The 27,972-nt window shown below is 36.2% G+C and overlaps 1 protein-coding gene across 6 annotated transcripts in view; it reads left to right on the plus strand.

Annotated features, from left to right (window-relative positions):
• rock2a (rho-associated, coiled-coil containing protein kinase 2a) overlaps positions 1 to 23,657 on the plus strand; it is a 234,846-nt gene extending 211,189 nt beyond the window's left edge. For 2 of the 6 annotated variants that reach the window (XM_051924912.1, XM_051924917.1), the window contains 4 exons: positions 5,565 to 5,832; positions 6,556 to 6,769; positions 10,233 to 10,324; positions 22,149 to 23,657. In XM_051924912.1, the coding sequence (XP_051780872.1) occupies positions 5,565 to 5,832; positions 6,556 to 6,769; positions 10,233 to 10,308 (558 nt within the window). In that variant the 3' untranslated portion in view covers positions 10,309 to 10,324; positions 22,149 to 23,657. Of the gene's footprint in view, positions 1 to 5,564; positions 5,833 to 6,555; positions 6,770 to 9,841; positions 9,917 to 10,232; positions 10,325 to 21,520; positions 21,745 to 22,148 lie in introns of those variants that run through there. The other 4 variants (XM_051924915.1, XM_051924914.1, XM_051924913.1 and 1 more) reach the window with 4 other exon arrangements.
• The last annotated feature ends 4,315 nt before the right edge of the window (positions 23,658 to 27,972 follow it).

The following is a 27,972-nucleotide window of genomic DNA, read 5'->3' on the forward strand; positions in this document are numbered from 1 at the left end:
AAGAAAAGTAACATTGCAATAATGCACGCTACGAACCAACATACAATTGTCCGTGACTGAAAACTGGAGGACTGCCATCTCGCTTTCTCCTCCTAGAGCGAGGGACGGGGCTGGACGGCGCTCGGGCGCGGAGGGCGGAACAGGGGGGAGAGGGGAAGGACACCCATTCCGCCCCCTCCGTCCTGGCCCCCCCCCCCGCCATTCTAGTCTGCCGATTTCTTAGTCATCTCTTAGTCATCGTTCAGTACGCACTGCCTGCTCATGTGCCCGCCCCCAACTCCTCACCTGAGTCGCTTTCTTCTGTGTACAGTCTACATGCACCTATGAGTCACGTTGACTGTTCATTTTCCAAACACCGCCTCAGTCGCTTTTGTCTCTGCTACAGTCCACATGCACCTCTGAACCACGTTGACTTTTCATTGTTCTTTGTGTTTCTGGCTGCTTTTCTATATATAATCCATCAAGTCACCCAACCATGGTAGCAGCGAGGGGGGGGGGGGGTGTACAAAGGGCAGGGACGTAATCAGTGCGAGCGTATGACCCGCACTTACTGGGAATTCCTCATTCGTGGGAACAATTGCAAGCCCCGGTCTCCATCACGAATGGGGTTCAACGGCTTACCCACGCCTCTCGGCGCCGGGTAGACACACGTTGATCTATTCAGTGTAGCGCGCGTGCAGTACCGGACATCCAAGGGCATCACAGACCTGTTAATGCTCAATCTCACGTGGCTAAAAACCACTTGTCCCTCTAAGAAGTTGGACGCCGACCGCTCTTGGGTCGGGTAACTATTTAGCAGGCGGGAGTCTCGTTCGTTTTCGGAATTAACCAGACAAATCGCTCCACCAACTAAGAACAGCCATGCAACACCACCCACAGAATCGAGAAAGAGCTATCAATCTGTCAATCCTCTCCGTGTCCGGGCCGGTTGAAGTTTCCCGTGTTGAGTCAAATTAAGCGAAAGGCTCCACACCTGGTGGTGCCCTTCCATCAATTCCTTTAAGTTTCAGCTTTGCAACCATACTCCCCCCGGAACCCAAAGACTTTGGTTACTCTCTGGAGAACTGCTGGCTGCTTTGTCTTTTACATCTTATTGCTAATAGCACAGGGGTGGGCAATGGCGGTCCTAGAGAGCCACAGTATGTGCAGGTTTTTGTTCCAACCCAGTTCCTTAACGAGAACTCAATTATTGCTGATGAAGCACATATTGCTTAAGTGACATTTTGATGCTTCATTTTAGTGGTCTCGCTTGTTAAGGTTCTCCAACCTTAATTGCTTATTTCAATCTTAAACTGCTGCATTCAGTGTTTTAATTGCTTCTTATTAGCAATAAGATGTAAAAGACAAAGCAGCCAGCAGTTCTCCAGCTAGCTTTTTTCCAATTACATCTGTGTGTGTTCATCATGCACTGTTTGATTTAATAAAACACTTAATAGAAAAATGTGACAGACTGAAAATGATCTGTTTTAGGCTTCAAATCATTTGGATGATATCCTTGGAAAGGAAAAAAAATCTATGATATAAGAGCCTTACATTGCACAGACTAACAAGCCATAAAATTAAATAAGATCTGAGATTGGCAATGATTGGTTTCTAATTAAGCAATTGGGTTGGAATGAAAACCTGTCGCCACTGTGGCTCACCAGGACCGACATTGCCTACCCCTGATATATATACTGTATATAAATATATATGGAAGAGAAGGTCTGTGATACGGTTTGCATATTTGCAGCTGGAGATCCACAAAGAGAGAAAAAAATGAATCATGTATCATAAAGTACTTTTTATTCCTGAGCTTTCAACCCCTACCAGGGGTCTTCATCAGAGGATAATGCTTAGACTTACAAGAATCAAAAGCAATATATAGCAACACATTAAGTGAGGGGGGGGGTGGAGGAGGTGACTAAGTCAGTATGATCAAAGGGGGGGGGGGGGGGGTTGTATAGTTTATTTATTATGTACATGTTCTTCTTAAGTTAGCATATGCTGGATTTATGTCCAAGTGTCTGTTGATGGCGTTTTCATTTGATAGCCAAGACTCGGCCAACTCTCTGGCACTTTTAATACTGGCCTTAAATTTTACTTTTACATTGTTCCAGTTGAATGTGTGTCCTGTCGATTTAGTATGTGCATAGATCAATGATAGTGCGTCCTTTCTTCTGACAGCATTGCGATGTTCCTGCACACGTGTTGAGATTCTTTTTGAAGTTTGTCTTATGTATACCGCTGAGCAAGAATTGCATGGGATACTATAAACTGCGTTTCGTGTTTCTGCTGTCGATTTCTTGTTTTTGGCATTAAAGAGGACTGTGCGCAGATTGTTTGTGGGTTTGTGTGCTATTCTGACGCCCCACTTGATCAGGATGCGCGCTGCACCTTCTGACACCTTGTGGTGATAAGGGAGTGAGTGCCAGGTGGGGTGGGGGTTCTGATTTAAGTCGATTGTTTGCTGAGTTATGTGGCGTCTACTGTGTAAGCTCCGATTAATGAATGTTTTTGAGTATCCGTTTGAGGTGAAAAGGTGGAAGAGATAGCGTCTCTCATTAATTTTTGTTTCCTTAGTATTACAATGAGTGTGGACTCGTCTGAATAGGGTTTTCACAGCTCCGTTTATGAGATACCGGGTGGTTGCTGGTGAAGTGTAAAATCTTGTCTGCGTAGCATTCTTTGCGGTAAACACTTGTGGTCAGGGTGGTGTCATTATTTCTTTTGATGTAGATGTCCAGGAAGCTGATGTGTCAGTTCATTTCTTTTTCCATTGTGAACTGGATTGCGGGGAATATTGTGTTGATATGGTTGTAGAACTCATTCAGCTGGTCCTTTTTTAGTATGACGAATGTGTCATCTACATAGCGTATCCAAATTTTGGGTGTGATCTGGGATAAAGCCATGTTTTCAAATTGCTGCATTACCAGCTATACTCTGACCAAACTCTGAAATTGTAACCGCCTGGATGCACAGAACTTTCACAAAATGAAATCTAACGATGCTAACTGCCCTGAATTTTATGGACTCCCAAAAATACATAAAACACTACTGAAATACAGACCAGTTGTTAGCCTAATAGGCGGACCATCATACAACTTATCAAAAAGACTTTTCCAACTACTCAAACATTTAACTTACGACTCGGATTATTCTGTTAACAGCGCGGAGTCGGCATTACAGCGCTTGAAAGACGTATCCATCGCCGAGGACGAGATCATGGTCTCGTTTGACGTTGTATCGCTATATACCATGATTCCGATTCATCTGGCCACAGAAACACTATTAATGAGAATGGATAGCGACCCCACCATAGAGACAAGATCCAAACTGTCCATCAAAGACATAATGCACCTAATATCACTTTGCCAAAAAACTCACTTTCATTTCAACGGCAAGTATTACACTCAGAAAGAAGGCATGCCAATGGGATCACCGTTATCAGGACTCCTAGCGGAACTGGTAATGCAGCGATTTGAAAACATGGCTTTATCCCAGATCACACCCAATATTTGGATACACTATGTAGACGACACATTCGTCATACTAAAAAAGGACCAGCTGAATGAGTTCTACAATCATATCAACACAATATTCCCCGCAATCCAGTTCACAATGGAAAAAGAAATGAACCGACACATCAGCTTCCTGGACATCTACATCAAAAGAAATAATGACGCCACCCTGACCACAAGTGTTTACCGCAAAGAATGCTACGCAGACAAGATTTTACACTTCACCAGCAACCACCCGGTATCTCATAAACGGAGCTGTGTGAAAACCCTATTCAGACGAGTCCACACTCATTGTAATACTAAGGAAACAAAAATTAATGAGAGACGCTATCTCTTCCACCTTTCAACTGGAACAATGTAAAAGTAAAATTTAAGGCCAGTACTAAAAGTGCCAGAGTGTTGGCCGAGTCTTGGCTATGAAATGAAAACGCCATCAACAGACACTTGGACATAAATCCAGCATATGCTAACTTAAGAAGAACATGTACATAATAAATAAACTATACAACCCCCCCCTTGATCATACTGACTTAGTCACCTCCTCCACCCCCCCCTCACTTAATGTGTTGCTATATATTGCCTTTGATTCTTGTAAGTCTAAGCATTATCCTCTGATGAAGACCCCTGGTAGGGGTTGAAAGCTCAGGAATAAAAACTACTTTATGATACGTGATTCATTTTTTTCTCCCTTTGTGGATCTACAGCTGCAAATATAAATAAATAAATATATATACACGAGGGGGGACCCAAAAATAACCGCAAATATTTTTAAAACGTATTTAATTTTCTGTACAAACTACAATTAGTCTCCTTCAAAGTACTCTCCATTGGCGGAAATACACTTAACTAACCGTTCTGTTGTTCGAAACATTTTTTTAAATTCGTCTGAAGTAATGCCAATTAATGCTCTGGTCGTTTCTTGTTTTACCTCTTCGACGTCAGCAAAACGCCTTGCTTTCAAGTCTTTTTTCATCTGAGGGAACAAAAAGAAATCACACGGAGCTAAATCCGGTGAGTAGGGTGGGTGGTTCAGGGTTTGTCATACCGTTTCTTGCCAAAAATTGGCGAATGCTGAGAGCAGTGTGAGATGGAGCGTTGTCATGATGAAAGAACCAATCGCCCGACTCCCACAAATCAGGGCGTTTCCTTCTCACACTGTTGAGCAACCTACTTTTACAAAAAAATTCAGTGAACACAAGCACAACCTTCCAGACTGATGGCACTTGGCAGACTGACTTGTGAGGAGTGTAACTAGATCGCCCTAGCGGCCCAACCACGTACTACAAGTACCAACCTAACACCAACAAAATTCCGGTTATTTTTGGGTCCCCATTCGTATATATATATATATATATATATATATATATATATATATATATATATATATATATATATATATATAGAATAGATAGATATAGATATATATATAATAGATAGATATAGATATATATATAGATAGATATAGATAGATATAAGAGAGAGAGAAATGTAATATCCAGTTTTTAATCCTTCAGAATTTTAACTAATTTAAGTAATGTTTCAATAAATGATGATAGTTCATTTTGCAATTTCTGCATAATATTTATTGATTGGTTATATTATTTGTTCTGTGAGACTGCATCTTTGTTTTAATGTTTCTGCTACTGTATGCTTCTAAATTTCCCCATGGGTTTAATGAAGTTTATCTAATGTAATTTCAAACTCACATTTATTGTACATAGTGCATGTTTTCTCAGAACTGTATTAATACTGCAATACCAAGAAACATGCATGCACAAAAATATACATAGCATGCAACAAATGTATAGAATGTGTGTATATAAATATATGCTATTTATTTATTTATACAGTCATTTTTATGTTACAATATTTGCCTTTCTGAGTCAGTGAGTGCTTGCATATGTCCTGTACAGAAAGCAACTGGGTTTCAATAATATTCTGTACCTTCTCTACCACCCTCTGCAGGGCTTTATGATCTGCAAGCAGGTGGTGTGCTAGGATTGATAATTTATTCACTGACAGATATTAAGAGTTTTGTTTATAGAAATGTAATTGTAATTTCAGATATTATATGCTAATGAAGGGGAGAGCAAAAAAGATCAAGAATTTCCTGTAGAACCACTACCTATTGGAGAAAAATCCAGTTATATTTGCCACAAAGGACATGAGTTCATTCCAACACTGTACCACTTCCCTACAAATTGTGAAGCTTGCACAAAACCATTGTGGAATATGTTTAAACCCCCACCAGCCTTGGAATGTCGTCGTTGTCACATCAAGTGTCACAAAGATCATATGGATAAAAAAGAGGAAGTCATTGCACCTTGTCGAGGTAAAATATAATGTACTGTTAATATTTCTGTAATTAAAACATTTTCATGGAGCTAAAATGGAGTAAAATTCTATTTCTATTGCTATAGTCCAAGTAGCCTCAAACTAAAATATATATAACAAATCAGTATTCCAAAAAGACTGCAATTTTTGCTCTATAATAGAAAATCTTAGATACGTTTATTTTGGTTAATATGTGCCTATTTATAAAGTACTTTAATGGTTGTGCTTCAGTATAAATATGTACATTTTAAAATAACTTTTAAAACTGTCCTGTAAAACAGGATTGGCACAATAATTCCCTGAAATGTTATAGTACCATTACCTTAATGAAAACATGCAAGTATTTTTAAAAATGCTTAATTAATGCATTTCTTTCATTTATTTGTAATGTATGAATCACAGCTAAATTCAAAAATTTTGCTGTTAAAGGAGGTATTTTTTTTTCTTATAGAAATAACTTGATAGTTTTACTTTTTTCCAATAGTAGGTTATACAACATACTAGAAACTTATTTTCTTATAGTAGGGTATATTAAATAGACTGTAAAAGACAGAACATATATGATTAATTGACTTCAAATTCTTCTCTTTTTGCATTTTTTAATTGCACTGAAATCCTTATATATAAAAGAATTTATTGTAATTACTCACTCTGAATTAAAATTGTCTTTTGCAAAATTTCTTTTATGGTTTGTAAAAACTGAAATCTTTTTTGTTTTTAGTAAACTACGACATTTCTACAGCAAAGAACCTTTTGCTATTAGCAAATTCACAAGAAGAACAGCAGAAGTGGGTTAGCCGTCTTATAAAAAAGATTCCAAAGAAACCACCTGCACCAGATCCATTTGCCAGGTCCTCTCCGAGAGCTTCCATGAAGGTACAACCAAATCAATCCATTCGGCGACCAAGTCGACAGCATCCACAAAGTAAACCAAGGTAAATTCACAAAAATGTGCTTTTTTTTGGTGGTGGTGAAGTCTAAATACACAGTTGGATTTCACTAAATGATATTTGATAATGGGCGTTAAGGACAAATTTATTTAGAATTTTTACGTTTATAATATTTTTTTGATCAAGATTTATTGCAAGAATAATTCTTTGTTGACACACTGACATTCCAGAGTAGTTCATATATTTATTGGTAAATGTGTATTTTCGAATATTAAAGGCAAGTAAAATATGTAAGTAATAATATTAGTGACTTTTGCAGTCTGTCTTCTGACACTTGTCAATACAATGAATGATGCTATAATTCACATGCTTTCTGCTTTTCCCATTCTTTATTTTATTAACCTTTATCTGACCCTTGTCTACATTCTCATATTTTTGAATACATAGTGTGACCATGACAGGGTGCCATAGAGCCCTAACCCACAGACACAACAATACACCATATGTTAATAGAATAAAATAAAGGATATTCACTCCAAAACAGATATCCAATGCACATTCTAGAAATCAGCCAACATACACAATAATTACACAATTATTCCTCCTTTCTCCTCCAATTGAGTGTTGCCTCCCAACTCTGACTCATTTATGTGCGGCAGCAGGCTCCTTTTTAAGCTGGAACTGGAAATGCCTTCTGGAAAGCACTTCCAGGTAATACAAAAAGTAGTGAGGTCCTCCCCCGACAGTGCCCTCTAACGATACCCAAGGACCCCAACAGGGCTGCACATCTGCAATCCAACTCCCAAGCATCCCTGCAGGTGTCCCAGATGAGTTCCTGTGTGAGGACCACTGTTGCCTATGGTGGATTGAACTGCTCCTGACTCCTGGCTATCATTCTCCTCCTGCAATAGTTTTTTGGTTCAGTTCATTATAATTATTTTAAATTAATCCATGTAAAGTGTATTGTTCTACATGACCATTATTTAAACTTTTTTTAACAGGCAGCTAAGTCTATATTCAAACTGGGCCATGTATACATCTACAGTAGTTGTATTTTTTTAGATTATTTTAGGTTTATTGACAAGTACTAGCTTTAATAAATCCTTTTCATAAATTTTGAATAGTTAAGTGGGAAATTTGCCCAAATTTTGATTCATAAATTCGACACACATCCTGATGTGTATTGTAATAAAGGCCAGAACTATTTTGTTGCTGATTGGGTTTTTATTACTTTCCCCAAAAGTACCGTTTTTTTAAGCGACCTATAAATGTACAAAACATCTAATAATTTTGCATTGGTATTAACAAAATGTCAAATATTCTTAAATATCAGCATTTAAAAAATATTACTTGCAGCAACAAGTAGCCCTTAAGTCATCTTAGTGGTTGGTTTGTAAAATGGGTAGATCAATGATGAAATTATTTGGTGGGGTCGGGGAAAAAAAAAAGTCATGTTTGTTCTTAATGTCCTGCGAGGCCACAGATGAGAGTTAGGGTTTTTTTGTGTTTTTCAAAAGATATGAAAGACGTGTTTAATGTAAAATCGTATTCTGTGGTTGACATAAGATTATTAAAATTTAGCTACCTATTAAAATATTTAAGAGTTATATTCCCGGATCTCCCATGTTCACAAAGCTATTTTTGTGCTACTCAAAGAAACTTTTTCATGTTTTGCACCCACTCTTCTGTAACTAGCTTGCTTACTTCATCTGTGGCATAAAGTGTTTTAGGTTGGTAACCCTTTAGATTAGCAAGCAGATAATATTCTCATGGGGCCAGGTCTGGAAAATTGTATTGGTGTAGCATCTCTTTGGACCCACAGTTTTGCAGAATAACCTTTGCTACACATGCATTGTGAGCAGGTGCATTGTTGTAAACCAGAAGATCCACATCTCTCTTTTCCACTGTCTTCATTGACTGCTGCAAATGACAAAGCAAGTTAGCTTAATGTTGACCAGTTATGTGCACCCTCTGAATCATATTATCAATATGGACTACAACTACAACCTAAGCATTATACAAAGTTGTGCACATGACCTTGCTGGCACTTGCTCGGACTTTGAATTTCCCTGTGTTGAAGAATTGTCATGCTTTCATTGTTTTGATAGTTGTTTGCACTCTGGATCACATTGATGAGTCAAAGTTTCATCCCCTATTATGAAACACTTCTTAAATTTCTCCTATTCATTACCTCAAGGTTTTCATTTGAACACTGGATGCCGTGATGCTTCATTTCAGCAGTCAATATTTTGACCATTCAACATACATTGAATTTGCTCATGTTAAATTGTTAATGAAGAATGGATTCAACTGACCCATACTTTTATACAGTAGCTGCTATCTCGCATACCACTACTCTTTGATTTTCCATTATAATTCACAGTTACAAAATTACAGACTAGATCTTTGTTGAAAAAAATAAGTGTACTAGAATAAACTTTTGTCTTAATTGTTCAAGGAAGAGAAAGCTACTCATTGCCTCACCAAACACTTTATGATATCTACTCTACTCACACAGTGAGAGCATCTGTTTTCATCACTTTCAGTACTGGAAAAGAAGTACATGCAGTTCATCCTGTGAAAAGAAAGATGAGATTCAAGAGGATGCAGAAATGATTAAGATGCATTCCAAAAAGTGTATGCTTAGAGAACTACAGTACTTTAAAAGCAATTAGAAAAGAAAAAGTAGTATGGAAAGAAATTACTTTGATATTAATTGTAGTTTAGTGGATTGATGATAGATAGATAGATGGAAAGAAAGAAAGAGAACTTTTTGTCCCCAGGTGGATTTTACAGACATTATGATGCATTGACGCTTTCTTCAGGCAGGATTCCAGTGAAATTTGTGGATATACCACATCTCACTGACACGTAAATATATGCATGTTTTATGTATGTTAAGAAGGAGTAAAATCAGCTTCTTAAAGGAATTAAGTTCTTTGTAGAACTCAATCTCACCAAAATGCAACGTTTAATTTTATTTTGAATGAAATTGTGGGAAGTACCTGTGATTTATGGGGGATATGGCTCTTACTCATACCTATTAAAAATCTTATTTTTATTTGTTACTAAATAATCTAATGTACAAATGGTTTTATTTTTTGCAAATTTTTTTAGTTCTGGTCCCATGCTTCGAATCATCCTTCATTGATCATATATACTGTATATATATGTTTTTCCCCCATGTCAACAGTAAGTAACAGGGGTTAGTTTTGCTGCCCTGGCATGAATGTAATGTGCAGCAGTTAAGAGTTTTTATTCTTTTTGTTTATTCATTTTTTTTTTTTTTGCTTTAGACATGACTCACTACTCACTGCACTGCTCTCACTGATGTACCCATTTATATTATGTTGCTTACTGTTGTGCTGCATGTGCACTATGCATAGTTACCCCAGTATTAAGTCACAGTTGGTTTTTATTTTTTTACTGTAGTTCCAGGCCAGGTCCAATGGCTAAAAGTTTATCAAAGATTTGTGCTACCTCTCTCAGATTAAACTTCCTATTACAGATTGCTTGATTTGGCCTTTAAAGATTGGGATTTGTCATTTGATGATGTTGATGATGACGATATTTTTGATTTCTGAAGAAGTTTTAAGAAGGGTAATGCTGCTGATACTGAGTGGAATGTTTGTGTTGTTTTGAATTTTTCTGCATGTGAACCTTCCTCTGTGTGAAGTTTTATCTATTCTTTGCTTTTCTGTCTGTTACAAGAACAATATCACAATGTTTGAGTCTTTACGCTGTGCTCATATTAACCTTAAAAAAGTTTATTTTTCATTATTAATTACTTGTAGATTGTTAGTTTAGCTCTCTCTCTCTCTCTCTCTCTCTCTCTCTCTCTCTCTCTCTCTCTCTCTCTCTCTCTCTCTCTCCCCCCCCTTCCGACACACCCAAAGTAATGATGCTGGCATTTTAGCTATGTATTCATTCATTACATTATTGTGCAAGATAGTTTTGGATATTGCAATTACATTATAACAAAATTAATATAATATTTTTGTTCAGAATAAAACCTGTTTAAAACACATCTTTCAGTCAGAACTCTTAGAATCAAAAAGTAATGTACATTTTTTATTTTTTTATATTTAAACATTTTCAGGTGTCTTATTTTCACAATGTTTATCTCATTTAAAAAAAAAAAAAAACTCAGAACTTGGCTAATATTCCCTGCCAAGTGCTATGGAATATTTGAAAAAATAGTACACTTGTACAACACTATACCATTATTATTGTCTTTGTAGTGGCTGCGTGTAAAGACTAATAAATTATTTTACAGGTATTTTCTTATCAGGGCTTAATATAAAAGGCATGATAATTAAACTAAGGAATGAGGCTGTTTGACTCAACTAAGTAATGCTTGCAAATGAAAGCTATTTTCTAAATTCTGTGTATTAGCTGTTTAATTTTTGTTTGTGTGTGTTTTGATTATTATAGCTCAACATAGCAGGATTTTTATAGTAGCATGTGTTTTAATGTAGTGCCTGATTTTATGCTAACAAGATAAACTGAAAATGACATGCAATTTGAATGTTTGTAATTTTAAGTATTTTATGAATATGAAGTGTTTTTATTAAGTTTTTTACTATTATGTACAGAGAAGTGCAGCTACAAATATAAGCACATTCCATAGCAGCTGCATTCCAGAAAAATTCTATGTATTAATTTAAAATTAAACACAAGTGTATGAATAGTTCCTAATTTTAGTTTATATAGTTTTTTGTCTGTTTGTGCACCAAGTAAATCATGAGGAAAAATAAAATAGACCTGACACACATCCCAAAACACCATCAGCCTTGAATAAGTAAAAACCAACATGACTGTCAAATGTGCAGGATGATGATGATGATAGCAAGATATATACAGTATTTTGGAAACACATACAGGTTGAGTATCCCTAATCCAAAATGCCATGAACCAGAAGTATTTCAGATATTGGATATTTTTGGGTTTTGGAATATTTGCATATGAGTAATGGGGTATCTTGGGAGATACTTTTGATCCAGTGGGGAAGTGCACTTAAACTAGCTAAATGATGAAGCACATGTATAAAATTCATATCTCCGAGCTATTGACAGTCTCTAAATTCTTGCTGTCTACCACACTACTTAGTAGTTTATCCCAAGTGTCTGTGGTTCTCTGTGTAAAGAAAAACTTCCTAATGTTTGTGCGATATTTACCCTTAACAAATTTCCAATTGTGTCCCCGTGTTCTTGATGTTATTTTTTTAAAATGTTATTTATTTTTTTAAAATAACAGTCTTACTTCACTGTACTAATTCCCTTTATAATTTTAAGCACCTCAATCATGTCACCTTGTTAATCTATTGTTTAAACTGAAAAGGCCCAGCTTTTAATCTTTCTTTGTAATTCATCCCCTGTGATCCTGGAATGAGGCTAGTTGCTCTTCTCTGGATCTTTTCTAGCACTGCTGTGCCCTTTTTGTAGCCTAGAGACCTAAACAGCACACACTACTCCAGATTTAGCCTCACCAGTGCATTATAAAGCTTGAGAATAACCTCCTTGGGCTTGTACTCCACACATTGTGCTATATAACCTAAGATTCTGTTTGCCTTCTTAATTGGCTTCTGAATGCTGTCTGGAAGTTGATAGCGTAGACTCCACTATGACTCCTAAATCCTTCACAAAAGGTGTACTTTGGATTTTCAGACCTCCCATTGTGTATTCAAACCTAACATTTTTACTTTCAATGTGTAATACTTTACATTTACTGATATTAAATTTCATCTGCCCAAGTCTGTATGCTGTCCAAGTCCTGCTATAATGATTTAACAGATTCCAAATTATCTGCCAATCCACTTATCTTGGTATCATCGGCAAACTTAACCAGCTTGTTACTTATAATCCTATCCAAATTTATATTATATATATATATATATATATATATATATATATATATATATATATATAAAAAATATAATACAGTGGAACCTCGGTTTGCAAGCATAATTCTTTCCGGAAACGTGCTCGTAGTCCAAAGCACTCGTATATCAAAGTGAATTTCCCCATAAGAAATAATGGAAACTCATATGATTTGTTCCACAACCCAAAAGTATTCATATAAAACATGATTAATACAAAATATAAAGTAAAAATACGTAAAACAAATTAACCTGCACTTTACCTTTGAAAAGAATCATGGCTGGTGTGAGTGAGTTTCTAAAGTCTTGTGGGATTGCACCCAACGGGACGACAAGTGGAAGAGCGTCTCAAAGCAATTGCAGTCTCCCAGCGCTGTGGCAGTTCGCCGTAAAGGCAAATCCGAAAAGATCGCGGACATGCTATAAGCGCCAGCCGTCGATGGGTGATACAAGGAACAAGGAACATTATAAATGCGCAGGGCCCTGCCTGAGTGCTGTGTCTGTTTCAAGCTGAATAAAGCTGGTGTTGCTAAAGTACTGAGACTCAGCTTTGTGTTTTAGTGTGCAGGAAGGGGACTCGCACGTCATAGCACACATGCGCACGCGAGCACACACACACACACGAGTGCACGCACAGACACATATACACACACAAGCGCACGCACACACACAGTCACAATGCTAATGCTGTAGTAAACAGTATATACGCTTGTACGGATGTTTACTATGAGTGAGGCATGCCGACTCAGACGGAGAATAGAAGACGATTGCCCACAATCGCGCAGCGAGAGAAAGAAGAACCATCAGCTCAGTTGTGATCACATGACGCTCAGCAGACAAAGAGTATACATACTACTCATATTGCAAGACCTCACTCGTTTATCAAGTCAAAATTTATTAAAAATTTTTGCTCGTCTTGCAAAACACTCGTAAACCAAGTTACTTGCAAACCGAGGTTCCACTGTATATACAGTACTGTGCAAAAGTTTTAGGCAGGAGTGAAAAAATGCTGTAAACATTTGCTCTGGACTGATGAGTCAAAAATTTGAAATATTTGGCTGTAGCAGAAGGCAGTTTGTTCGTCGAAGGGCTGGAGAGCGGTACAATAATGAGTGTTCTTTAGGCAACAGTGAAGCATGGTGGAGGTTCCTTGAACATTTGGGGCTGCATTTCTGCAAATGGAGTTGGAGATTTGGTCAGGATTAATGGTGTTCTCAATGCTGAGAAATACAGGCAGATACTTATCCATCATGTAATACCATCAGGGAGGCATATGATTTGCCCCAAATTTATTCTGCAGCAGGACAACGACCCCAAACATACAGCCAAAGTCATTATGAACTATCTTCAGCGTAAAGAAGAACAAGAAGTCCAGGAAGTGATGGTATGGCCCCCACAGAGCCCTGATCTTAACATCATTGAGTGTGTCTGGGATTACATGAAGAGACAGAAGGATGTGAGGAAGCCTACATCCACAGAAGATCTGTGGTTAGTTCTCCACGATGTTTGGAACAACCTACCAGCCGAGTTCCTTCAAAAACTGTGTGCAAGTGTACCTAGAAGAATTGATGCTGTTTTGAAGGCAAAGAAAGGGTGGTCAACACCAAATATTGATTTGATTTAGATTTTTCTTTTGTTCGCTCACTTTGCAATTTGTAAATTGATAACAATAAACAATCATTATTTATATTTCTGAAAGCATTCTTTGTTTACAGCAGGGGTGGGCAAAGTCATTCCTGGAGGGCCACAGTGGCTGCAGGTTTTTGTTCTAACCCAATTGCTTAATAAGAAGCACTTACTGTTCTAGAAACACTTCTGCTTCATTTTAGTTATCTCCCTCATTAAGATTTTGAACCCTTATTGCTTATTTAAGTCTTAAACAGCTGCATTCTCAGTTTTTAATTGCTCCTTATTAGCAATAAGATGCAAATGACAAAAGAAACCAGCAGTTATCCATTTTGCTTGTTACCCTTTACACCTGTGTGTATTTATCGTGCACTATTTGGTTTAATTAAATACTTGGAAGGAAAGAGAAGAGAAAAAAGTGAAGGACTGAGAATTACCCATCCGTTTTACACTTCAAAGTATTTGGATGATATCCTTAGAATGGATAAAAAATCTAGGATATGAGAATGACTTGACATAGCAGAGTTAAAGCACTAATAAGCCATGAAATGTAATTATTGGCAAGGATTGTTTTCTAATTAAGCAACTGGGTTGGAACAAAAACCCGCAGCCACTGTGGCCCTCCAGGAATGACTTTGCCCACCCCTAGTTTACAGCATTTTTTCACACCTGCCTAAAACTTTTGCACAGTACTATATACAGTGGTGTGAAAAACTATTTGCCCCCTTCCTGATTTCTTATTCTTTTGCATGTTTGTCACACAAAATGTTTCTGATCATCAAACACATTTAACCATTAGTCAAATATAACACAAGTAAACACAAAATGCAGTTTGTAAATGGTGGTTTTTATTATTTAGGGAGAAAAAAAAATCCAAACCTACATGGCCCTGTGTGAAAAAGTAATTGCCCCCTGAACCTAATAACTGGTTGGGCCACCCTTAGCAACAATAACTGCAATCAAGCGTTTGCGATAACTTGCAATGAGTCTTTTACAGCGCTCTGGAGGAATTTTGGCCCACTCATCTTTGCAAAATTGTTGTAATTCAGCTTTATTTGAGGGTTTTCTAGCATGAACCGCCTTTTTAAGGTCATGCCATAGCATCTCAATTGGATTCAGGTCAGGACTTTGACTAGGCCACTCCAAAGTCTTCATTTTGTTTTTCTTCAGCCATTCAGAGGTGGATTTGCTGGTGTGTTTTGGGTCATTGTCCTGTTGCAGGACCCAAGATCGCTTCAGCTTGAGTTGACGAACAGATGGCCGGACATTCTCCTTCAGGATTTTTTGGTAGACAGTAGAATTCATGGTTCCATCTATCACAGCAAGCCTTCCAGGTCCTGAAGCAGCAAAACAACCCCAGACCATCACACTACCACCACCATATTTTACTGTTGGTATGATGTTCTTTTTCTGAAATGCTGTGTTCCTTTTACGGCAGATGTAACGGGACATTTGCCTTCCAAAAAGTTCAACTTTTGACTCATCAGTCCACAAGGTATTTTCCCAAAAGTCTTGGCAATCATTGAGATGTTTCTTAGCAAAATTGAGACGAGCCCTAATGTTCTTTTTGCTTAACAGTGGTTTGCGTCTTGGAAATCTGCCATGCAGGCCGTTTTTGCCCAGTCTCTTTCTTATGGTGGAGTCGTGAACACTGACCTTAATTTAGGCAAGTGAGGCCTGCAGTTCTTTAGACATTGTCCTGGGGTCTTTTGTGACCTCTCAGATGAGTCGTCTCTACACTCTTGGGGTAATTTTGGTCGGCCGGCCACTCCTGGGAAGGTTCACCACTGTTCCATGTTTTTGCCATTTGTGGATAATGGCTCTCACTGTGGTTCGCTGGAGTCCCAAAGCTTTAGAAATGGCTTTATAACCTTTACCAGACTGATAGATCTCAATTACTTCTGTTCTCATTTGTTCCTGAATTTCTTTGGATCTTGGCATGATGTCTAGCTTTTGAGGTGCTTTTGGTCTACTTCTCTGTGTCAGGCAGCTCCTATTTAAGTGATTTCTTGATTGAAACAGGTGTGGCAGTAATCAGGCCTGGGGGTGGCTACGGAAATTGAACTTAGGTGTGATACACCACAGTTAGGTTATTTTTTAACAAGGGGGCAATTACTTTTTCACACAGGGCCATGTAGGTTTGGATTTTTTTTCTCCCTAAATAATAAAAACCATCATTTAAAAACTGCATTTTGTGTTTACTTGTGTTATATTTGACTAATGGTTAAATGTGTTTGATGATCAGAAACATTTTGTGTGACAAACATGCAAAAGAATAAGAAATCAGGAAGGGGGCAAATAGTTTTTCACACCACTGTATATATATATATATATATCCATCCATCTATATATATATATATATATATATATATGATAGATAGATGCAAAGGCAAAAATGTCTTTGCTATCTAATAAAATTAAAACTCCATAAACTATAATGTATAACATATCCTGACAAGCATTTTGATTGTTTGTTACATCTCTTTGACATTTCTTTGAAAACTGAGAAGTCATCTGTGTACAGTTTAGGTCACTGAGTCTATATTTTAAGACAGTTAGCTATAGACAGTATATTATAAGACTGTAAATACTATTGTGTAAATGCCTTCTTTTTCATTGCCACTTGCCCTTTTCAGAGTGAAGCAGCAAGAAGGGGGAGACGCACCTACACTTGTTTAATGATTGTGATGTACAATAAATGCTGCAGATAGCCAGCACTTCCTTGATAAATACAATAAGTGCTGTAGGCTGCTGGCTGCTAGAATAGCAATCATTTTGCTATTTACCATCTTAATGTTTGCAGATGTTTGAGTGTTTATTATTATGAATTATTTTTATGAATTATACTTGCTGATTCATATGTTTGAAATGGCACAGTACTAGTGTGCTTCATATAATATACCTGTTTAACTGCCGTGTTTGTTTTCACTATTACAGTAATCCCTCCTCCATCGCGGGGGTTGCGTTCCCGAGCCACCCGCGAAATAAGAAAATCTGCGAAGTAGAAACCATATGTTTATATGGTTATTTTTATATATTTTAAGCCCTTATAAACTCTCCCACACTTATAAACATTTCACACACAATTATACAGCATAAACCCTTTGTATTCTCTTAGATATTAGGTAAGATTTGTTGAAATTATGTATGTAAACACAGTTTACATACAGTAAAACCTAAATATTATTTTAAAGATATCGAGCGTCTCCGATATCACATACGTTACAGCCATTACGACAGACAGGCCACCAGCAATAAATATGTACAATGCAAGAAAAATTGTATACAGTAAAATGTGTGTACAGCGACACTAAACTATGTACATGTAATAAGTACTGTACGTAAATAATTAATTATGGTTACTCACCAACAATGACACGACAACTTGTCCGATAACGATGAGTTTAATTTTACTGCACAACAAAGGATAGCGTTACAGCTCTTCTAAAGGAGCCTCTTCAGGCGACTGTTTAGTACCGCCGTTGTTCTTCTTCCATCACTCTTCAATCCAAATCCCTAAAGCAGATTCCATCCAGACTACTGCCTTATAACGTCCACTTGCAACTCGTTTTGTGCACTGGTTAAAGGACACTGCGGCCGTAGATCTTATATGCTTTTCCTCCTTTTTAAATAAAAAGAATCGTGGACTCATTGATGCTGTAATTGTGTCCTGCAGCGGTATAGCTGTTTCCTTCCTTCAACATATCCAAAACTTTTACCTTTTCTGCAATCCTGAAGCAGTAGCAGTAACGTGCGTTAATGCTGAATGAGTGAGATTAGACTTCCTAGTTAATGCAGCACTCCGTCACTGAGCCAATCAGCAGCACACAGGAACTTAACCGCGTGCTCTGATTGGGTAGCTTCTCAGCCATCCGCCAATAGCGTCCCTTGTTTGAATTCAAATGCGTCCCTTGTTTGAATTCAAATGGGCAAATCAACTGAGGAAGCACACGTCCTGTAGACCGCAGACATCCGCGAGGCAGTGAAAAATCCGCGATATATATTCACATATGCGTACATTTAAAATCCGCGATGGAGTGAAGCCGCGAAAGACGAAGCGCGATATAGCAAGGGATCACTGTATTAGTTACTTCCTCCTTAGGAAATGACATCTTTAATTTTTCAAATGCAACATATTTGAAATGATTTAGAGAGTAACTTACTTTTTCCAGGAAACAATAAGTAAAGTAATCCTGTTGCACTTTGAGAGAAGCAATTTGTAACGGAATACTGTCCTTGACTAACTACCCTTACTCTGATTGTTTCAATTTTGGGGGTGATTGTGAGGTTTGATAAAGTCTACGAATTGTTTTAAGTTGGAAAAAGTGGTAATTTGGTTTTCTCTAGGAAAAAAAATTTTAACATTCATTAAAATACTAAATCTTGCCAGGAGCAATGCTGTTTGAAGATAGCAGTATTATTTTGACTGCACATTTTGTTTTTCCTGTGACAATTTTTATTGCTATGCAGTACACCTGGAGGAGGTTAACACTGAATATTTTATGGTGCAAATGGAAGTTCTAACATATGTCCTGTACAATGATCCATAAATTCTTGTGAGGCAGATTTTAAGTGAGCAAGTTCCTGTTTTATTAATGCTAAGTGTGCAATTACATTGCATGTTCAGCAGTGAATAGTTTTTTATGCAATGCTTTTTAAAAGGAAAACTATTCATAATAAATGTATAACATCTTGTCTAACTTGACAAACTAAAGAAAAATTTGGCACAAGTATAAAAAAATTAGTTTTCAATTAAATATTATTATGTTTTATGTATGAATTTCCCAACAGACATTATTTAAAGTATGTTGATGTAATCTCTTGGCAACACCAAACAAGTTTAAAAAGGAAAAAATGTTAGCACAGTGCAAAATTCAGATATAATCAGGCACTTAGTTGTTATTTGCTTTGAAAATTAAAGAATTTTTAATTTTTGTTTAGGTACTTCAACAAAGTAATTTTTCAAAATTTTGTTTATTAAATATTTACATATCAGTTAGTCATTCAAAATTAACATTCACAATACAGTGCACATGCATTATTGAAATACATTAAATATTTTAATAGCATTTTTCAATAACATAGTTCAATTAAAACTCAAGTGATGTACATATTCTATCCACTAATGTACTGTTATTAGTTGTTGGTTGTGAAGTGGGTCTATACCTTGTTGTAGTTCATATTTCGTAAACAAAAGAATACTTAATGGCGAATTAAAGTCTGTACTGAAGTCTCAGGCTAAAATTGATGGCTGCAATGGACCACAATGGGCAGAAGTTCTTTGTTACACTGTACCAATAAGTTTTATTAATTAGCATCTGTAGATAATGCAGCAGAGGTGTTGTTTTTAGTGTAATGTAAATGCTGAGTACATGTTTATTCGGTATATGCATAATGTGTCACAGAGCTATCTATGTTTAGGACCCGTCCACACTAGTACGTTTTTGTTTAACAACGCAGACATCTGTTTCCATTGTTACAATTTGCCCAGACTACCCCAGCATTTTCAGCCCATGAAAACGAATACTACTGAAAACACTCTTGAGAGCCGGAGACTTTTAAAAAAGGATGTGCAGCTTTTTGGTGTGGATGAGCAAAAATTTAAATTTCTAAAAAAAAAAAAATGTATTCTATTGTACCCTTGTTAGTTCATGCTTATCATGTGTCTCTTTCCTGATTGGATCCTGCTCATTATAATATACTTAAATTGCATGAAAGAGTCGGTAGTCTTATGTATGCTCAAACTGCATGAGCATGTTTGGTTTGGTTGACATGACAGAAATTGTTCTGATTGCGTAACAAACCAAATACAAGAGACAATTTGGGCATCACAACCACTCTCATACTGAAATTTGACGACTGCAAATCGGGCTTAAAAGTGTGCTGGAATCACACAATGTATGCCCAATTTAAGACATATATGCTGTGTGAATGCCCAGTGTATAGTGATGAATATATCATTTGGTTTTCAGTCATTTTAGTATGGATGAAAATACTTTTATAAACAATGTGAACGTACAGGAGGGGCTATTGGTCAAGTAAAAGAGTAAAATATTTAAGTTACCTTTCTCAAGGTAAATTTGAAAAAGTAAACTAATCTGTGATTAAACTTACACCAAATGTTACTCTGTTTAAGATAGGCAAGTTCATAAAGTCTCCAGTTGTTTCAGAGGGAGATTTTGATTGTTCACTTCCGGGCCGTTTGCTGTTGTGTTCTGTTTCAATCTGTATCCTTTCCTCTTGAAGTTGTATTAACTCAAGTACAAATTAAATCAAGATAAAAGCATGGAGTCTCTCAGGCACTGTTCAAAGCTATGGCAACTTGATGGTGAGATACTGAGCTTACTGGGGTAGGAGCTTGACAGCACCACTCTCGCTGCTTGGGGTGCATTCTGCCTCTATAGTGGCTTGCTGCAAAACAAACACAACACTACTTTTGCTTTTTTCATAAAAGCAACAATTATCTTCAGATTTCTTTGGTTTTGTGAAAACAGGTGCTGATGTAGGTCTTTAGTGAAGGTGAAGTGACGTAAGGTTAACTTTTGAAAAGCGGTGATAATCTGTATATACAAACACACCTAAAAACTGATGTGTTATTTATGTGATTTATGGATTTTGCTTAGTCAGGACAGATAATTACCTACACATAAGTGCTCCTAAAAGCTTGCATCTTTTTGCATATTGTAATAAAATATAAAATGTATCTATTTAGCAATGAAATCCTGGAGTTCTTTTTCAAATGACATGTATTGCATTTGGAAAAAACACATTCCATTTTTATTAATGTTTTTCATTTTTGTTTCAATTTTGTTCCTTAAACACAGAAAGCCATGTGACAAAGCTTTCATCTCTTTCTGTTGTATTGACATCACAACAGGATTGGTAGTTGTGTTCTAAGTGTTTTTAAAATCTGATTTGCTCCCTTTAAGACTTTAATAATTTATTATTTGTCCTTTTCACAGACCGTTTTTACTTTGTTTTAAGGATGTTAATGGAGGGTGTCACTTAAAAAAAACTTTTCTAGTACAAATGCCTACAAGTGCACTGTGTAAATAAATATAAAGTTACGACAGCCAGTTTAGGATCACTTTTTAAAACTTTTCATTAATATACAGTATTCATATATGTTTTTCTGATATATGGACCTGACATTACTTCACATAGAATAAAGTGCAAAGCTGTATATATACACATATTGCATTGTGTTGCTTTGTTGTTACTTTAAGGCAATTCTTCCAGGTTTAGTAACATTCACATGAGCATTGATATTGTATTTCTTATATTTGTGACAGCCCACCGAGACCAGAACCTCCAAGGATAAAAAGAGAAGAATCCAGCAGTGAAAGTCTACCAAAATTTAAACTTTAAAATTGTTTCTGTTATATATTTAGTTTATGCATTTGGACTGACTTTGTTTGGAATTGATTGCTAAAGAATTGTTATAGAAAGTGGCATGGCTTTATTTTTTATTTTTCCCCTTCTGCATGTTCTCCTGTGTTCTCTGTGTTTTTTACTTGATTATAATACAGCTGTATCGGCATACAAATAAAAATGTATTTGCAAGTAATATTAACTTGAAAAAAGAAAATATATAGACCACTTTGAAATATTCTAAAAGTCTTTGGCTTTTTTATTACTATTTTAATGGAAGAATGTTTTGGACTTTCGTGCCCTTTATTCTTTCCAACATATATACTGTACATAGAACACTTTTTTGCACAAGCATGTATTTTATTATAGTTCAGAAATATTAAGATTAAAATTGTATATTAGATATTTTATGTGCAATATTTTCACTATGGAATTCATTATCACATAACTCAAAGTAGCCGTTCTAGTAGATAGAACTTAACACTTCATCTTTGTTTTTGCTTGTGGGGAATGACTTCTGAACTAATAACCTTCTTCTTGTCTTTCCAGTTAACTGCCTTGTATGGGATTGCAGTCACGCTTCAAGGTGATGGGTCTCTTCCTAACATTTAAAAGACTGATATATGACATATCCTCCAATGCACAAACCCAGAAAATCTATCAATATGCATTTAAATATCACTGGTTTACAGCATATGGCATAAGTGAATTAATAAATACTAATCCTGGGTCAGTACCTACAGCTTTTGGGCATCTAACTGAAATATCGTTTGCACTGAGTGTGTCTTACATCTGTGCACTTTTCTTTTGTCAAAGGTATCTTTCCAAATTGGTTAGTGTACCTCATTCAGGCTTACAAAGTGAAATGCTGCAAAGAGGTTTTGGAAAGAGAGAGCACTCAAGAAACTGTTGGAATAGAACATTCAAAGGAAGTTAAAATTGTATTGCACACTTAAAATATTATTTTTCAAATATTAATACTAGAAGAAGAGAGAGAAAAGTAAATAGTGAATACAACACCAGTATGTTAATAACCTGTTTTTACCAATGCAGCTGTGCACCTGTAAAATGCCATAGTAAGTGGTTCACACAAGCATAAATATTTTATAAATATCAAAGGCCGCAAGTGAATGTTGGGCAGCTACATGTGTGACAAATATTCAAAAGATGATTATGAAGAAAAACACGTGTATCATTTCTTTTCACATCAACACATTGCTAAACACCTACTTCAGTGTTTTCCTGTTCCTTGAAAGTGACATTTACTTCTTGGATAAATGTTCATTTAAAATAGTGCACTATATTTATGCATTAGTATTATGTTGATGTATTCCTGTGTTTTGAATGTATACAACTACATACCTTTAAAAAGGATTGGAAATACTAATTGAACTATGTAATGTAAGAAGGAACATGTACAATATTTCTTATCTAAATTATAATATAAATGAGTGACTTTATTATCCAACCAAGTCTTTTAAACTCTATTGTGTAGAGTCTTCATTGCCATCACAAAGTGCTGACATTTTGTATTTGCCTTTATGTATTCTAGATGTGTTTTATTATTCCTACAAATTCTTGACTCTTTATTTTTACTAAAACTTCACAGCACATATGTAAAACTTCTAAATCCTTAAATATTTATGAGTCATACTGTAGAATTGTTTTTATTTTTTCTATGAGGTCCTCTATAAATGAAAAACTATAGATACTATAGTTTCTTGTGTCGACTGGCAAATATGGGAAGATGCCTTAAAACTGGCATTTAAGTGGGGTGTGTGTATGTACTGCATATGAATACATACATATATGTGTGTATACTTATACATTCATACATACATACACACATTTTTATATAAATATATATAATGTATATATAAAAATACACACACTTTAAAGTGCACACATAAGTGCAATGTGTGTCATGGTGCAAAAATATGTAATTTATATCTGTTTGTTCACTTAATATTTAAAAGTGCTATTCAAAAAGTGCATGTTTTATACAGACTACAGTATGTTAAATTGTAAAGCATTCAATAATAAAATGATGTAACCTTCCATGTGATCCTTTCTTCCATTGCCATTTGCATCCTTTACAAGTGTTGATATGGTTATATGTGCAGTACATAAATATTGGAACCCAAGCTCCTGTTCAACTTCTTTTTTTTTTCTCATTACTAAAACTTTTTCTATTTTACAGACTTAATGACATTGCAACCAGTCGAGTTTGGGCCCTTGATAACAATAAATAAATACTAAAGTACACTGCTGTTCCCTTGCTGAAGAATTTTATATAATGTTCACAGGTTGAGGGCATTGCCTTTGCCAAATTTACTACAGTTTGCAGTATTCTTATGAATATGATAAATTGGAGTTGTTCATTTATACAGTACATGCATTTTCTTTTTAGTGTTTCTGTATACTTTTTTAAACGGATTTTGTGGAGTACCAGTGTGGCTACAGGTTTTCATTCCAGCTAGTCCCACAAGTCAGTGGGTCATTCTTATATATCAATCAAATTGTTTAGCTTGCCTTTTTTATTCTCTTATTCTGCATTCAAAAAAGTGCTCTAGTGTAGTATTTAGAAGAAATTCAGACATGTATGTTCTTTGTCATAGTTTTAAACACTTTACCATTTTCTTTCAATTCGCTTTATTTCTGTGGAGTTTGCTCCTTAAATTGTATCCAGTTACTGACAATTAGTGCTGAGCAGTGCAGGCACAAGAGCAAATGGCACTGAGCATTATAACAGAGCTGCTGCTTCAATGTTACATTCATTTGTTTTGGTAATAAAATGCTTAACTAGGTGGTCCTCAAGTTCAGTTCTGCATACCACCTTACTGCGGGTGTTCATCCCAGCCTCCTAATGCTTTTAATTAGACTTCTGTCTTTATTAAACAAGCTGTTTCCCAGTTTCTGCCTTTTTTGTATCAATCCAGAAATTAGAAAATTTGTTACATTTTTAGGGAATGTATCAAGCATTTGTGTGTCCTTTTGGTCACTGGTTAATCATCTGTGTGGTCAGCTGAGCGTCGCATTACTGGTGCGCCACTGTTGATTAGCAATTAATGACATGCTGCAAAGCTTTCTTCCCACATTTGGGAATCAGATAGAACTGTATACTTAACAGGTTTGGATAATGAGTTTAATGTTTGTAGAAGTTTACTATCTGGTATTTTTGTCTGATAAAAACAAGCATAATCAAAGCCAGACACTAAATATGAACAATTTGATCATTTTTAAAGTATTTTCTATGTCATTTGTGCTGAACAAATTTGCACTGACTGTTGGCATGTTTCATCTTTTCCTTTTCTTGCCCAGAATGAGCCAATTTGTGATGAAATGTGGGTGAATTTTAAGGTTTGAGGGTTTGTACTCTAAATGTCTATAGCACACAATATATCCTCCTCCAAGACAATGTGCTTACAGTTAATGTCTTCAATATTGTATTCAAAAAATCTCCCATACTGTACTGGGTGTTATTTTCTACCAGTCATTGATCTCTGGCACATAAAATTTTCAGGCACAATTTTGCCACCTGCAGGCCTGAAGAGATATCAAAAATCAGAAAATAGATTCAACTGTGTTCTGATAGGTGTGGTCAAGAAAATTATGGGGGCTTAGGAAAAACAGGCCGTTTAGGCTTAAATCAGTGTGCAGACCCCACCTAGCTGTATTGAGGTAAACAAAGAAAAACAAGCATGTAGTGTCAAGGTTAGAGGCTGTGATACTTGAGTAGCCCATGCATAAGAACAGTAAACCCTTAATGAGCAGGTAATAGGAGTACAGACAGCCACAAAATGACAAACAGCACCTGAGATTAGGAACAATATATACATTTTCTAAACCTGCTTATCCAAAGCAGGATCACAGGAAAGTTGGAGCCTATCCCAGCAGCTTTGGATCCAAGGCAGGAAAATTCCGTGGAGAGTTTGCCTACCTTTTGCACCAATAATATATATATATATATATATATAATCATTTTTTTTTTTTACCTGAATTGTGTGGGTGGTTACCTACCAGGTAACGCTTGTGGTTGGTCTGCCATTCTGTAAACATCCGCCATTGTGCCCTCTTCAGTTGCGAGAAGTAGATCATGGAATGTTACATAGTTTACTGTCAAATAATGCAAAGAGTACGCGAGCACTCATTTGGGCTCATCAGACGTACACACTCTACTGCTCCCCTCTCGGTGATTGAACCTCAGATGTCAGCATCAGAGACGAAGCCCCTTTACGCTGCGCCACGGCGTGTGGTTCATTTTATTTGACAGCCTGTAGGTCCGGAGTAATTACATTCATTGCATTCGTAGTCTGAGTCCTGAAGTGAATTGTGTGGGTGGTTACCTACCAGGTAATAATGCTTGTGGTTGGTCTGCCATTCGGCAAACATCCACCACGGTGCCCTCTTCAGTTGCGAGAAGCAGATCATGGAATGTTACATAGTTTACTGTCGAGAGGGGAGCAGTAGAGTGTGTACGCCTGAAGATCCCAAATGAGGGCGAAACACGTAACGTGTACTCTTTGCATTATTTGACAGTAAACTAATATATATATATATATATATATATATATATATATATATATATACATACACACAATGCGATTTTCTGGATTTTTTTCCTCATTTTGTCTCTCAAAGTTAAGGTATACCTATGATGAAAATTACAGGCCTCTCTCATCTTTTTAAGTGGGAGAACTTGCACAATTGGTGGCTGACTAAATACTTTTTTGCCCCACTGTGTGTGTATGTATATATATATATATATATATATATATATATATATATATATATATATATGTATATATATATATATATGTATATAAAATAATACACACACACTATGTATGACATGGCTGATGTTATTTTGATGATATTTTGAGCAACAAAGTTTGAAAACAGGGGGACAAATATTTTAATCCATAATTCTGCCACTGGATTATGTTCACAATATTGGGTATTTTGAGCTGTGAATGTAAAACTAAAAAAAGATAAATTAATTAATACTGAATAAATACGAAACCAAGTTAGTAAGTTTTAGTTTTTCACCAGTTGGCAGACTCTCTTCACCTACCTACCTGTAGTTTAGTAGAGACATTGCCAACTCAGGAATTTTACAAGGTTTGTATTGCTTCATTGTTAAATGACCTTTTTAAAGGAAAAGCGATTGGTCAGCAACAATATGCTGATGATGTATGTTGACCGTCAGTCTCTGATCAGTGCCATTTTATTTTCAAAAAAGATTTCTTCTTTGTGAAGCGGCAAGTGAATTATTATCAACAAAGCGCAGACACCTGAGAAATAAACTGAAACGTTACTTTTCTGTACATACAGGAAAGGTTTTGTTGACCTGCACATTCCAACTTCAAACTTGCCTTTGAATGACATCTTAATATACAAGAAGCACAAAGAAATGCGGCAGCTCATTATAAACAGACATCAGACTCGTATACAGCCTGGAATTTAGTGTAGTGTGTGCTGCTGTATTAATTGTTGTGTACATACTGTGTCTTGGGCTCAGTCAGAATTCCAGCTAACATGCAGTCATTTATGAACAGACTGAATTCTGTAAGGGACTATCTGTATCTGATAGTTCTCTCATGAGCACTGGAGATCCAGTGAACGGCAGCTTTGAAAGTTGCCAAGCACATTCAAAGGAAAATCATCACCTTGATGTGCTTCACTAACACTTGGACCAGAATCTATCATGCTGTCATTATCAGCTCCTGAAGAACTGTAATCACACAATCACTTTCTTCATCGCACACTTTACGCACCCATGTTCAGTTTATGTCATGTCACCGCAATGCTGTGTGCTCAACTTCCGTGTACTGGATGAATATAGGTAGGCGGCTCGTGGTGGATGACTTAGTGTTTAACCTTTGTAACTTAATTCTAAAACAAACGGCAGGAATATTTATTCAAACACCTAATATGAAATTCTTACTAATATATTTTGATTAAGTTTGGGACCCTCTGCAGCTCAGGTTAGCCCTTGCGCAAGTCCGGTTGTTGCGAAAACTAAAATTATTTTTAGTAAGTTATTTTGGTTAGTCTTTTCAGCAAATTTAATAGTTTCGTTTAGTTTTAGTTTTTCGTTTCGGTTATGCTAATTATATTTACTTCTGTTTACGAAAATGTTTTTTTACTAGAAGTTTCAGTTTTGATTTTAGTTTTCATTAACTATAGTAACCTTGCCTTCAACTCGTTCTCAGAAGCGCGGCTGCATTACATCGTATTTAGTGAGATGTGCTGACATCATTCTTTCATCACACAGTTCCATGGACACATGAATTAAGGTACCAACTATTGTATGGTAGTTCTTTGGGGACTTTTAAATCTCAATGTTTCGAAGAAATTCGTTCAATAGGAT

This window comes from Erpetoichthys calabaricus, chromosome 3 (assembly GCF_900747795.2).
Source record: "Erpetoichthys calabaricus chromosome 3, fErpCal1.3, whole genome shotgun sequence".
NCBI classification, from domain to species: Eukaryota; Metazoa; Chordata; class Cladistia; order Polypteriformes; family Polypteridae; genus Erpetoichthys; species Erpetoichthys calabaricus.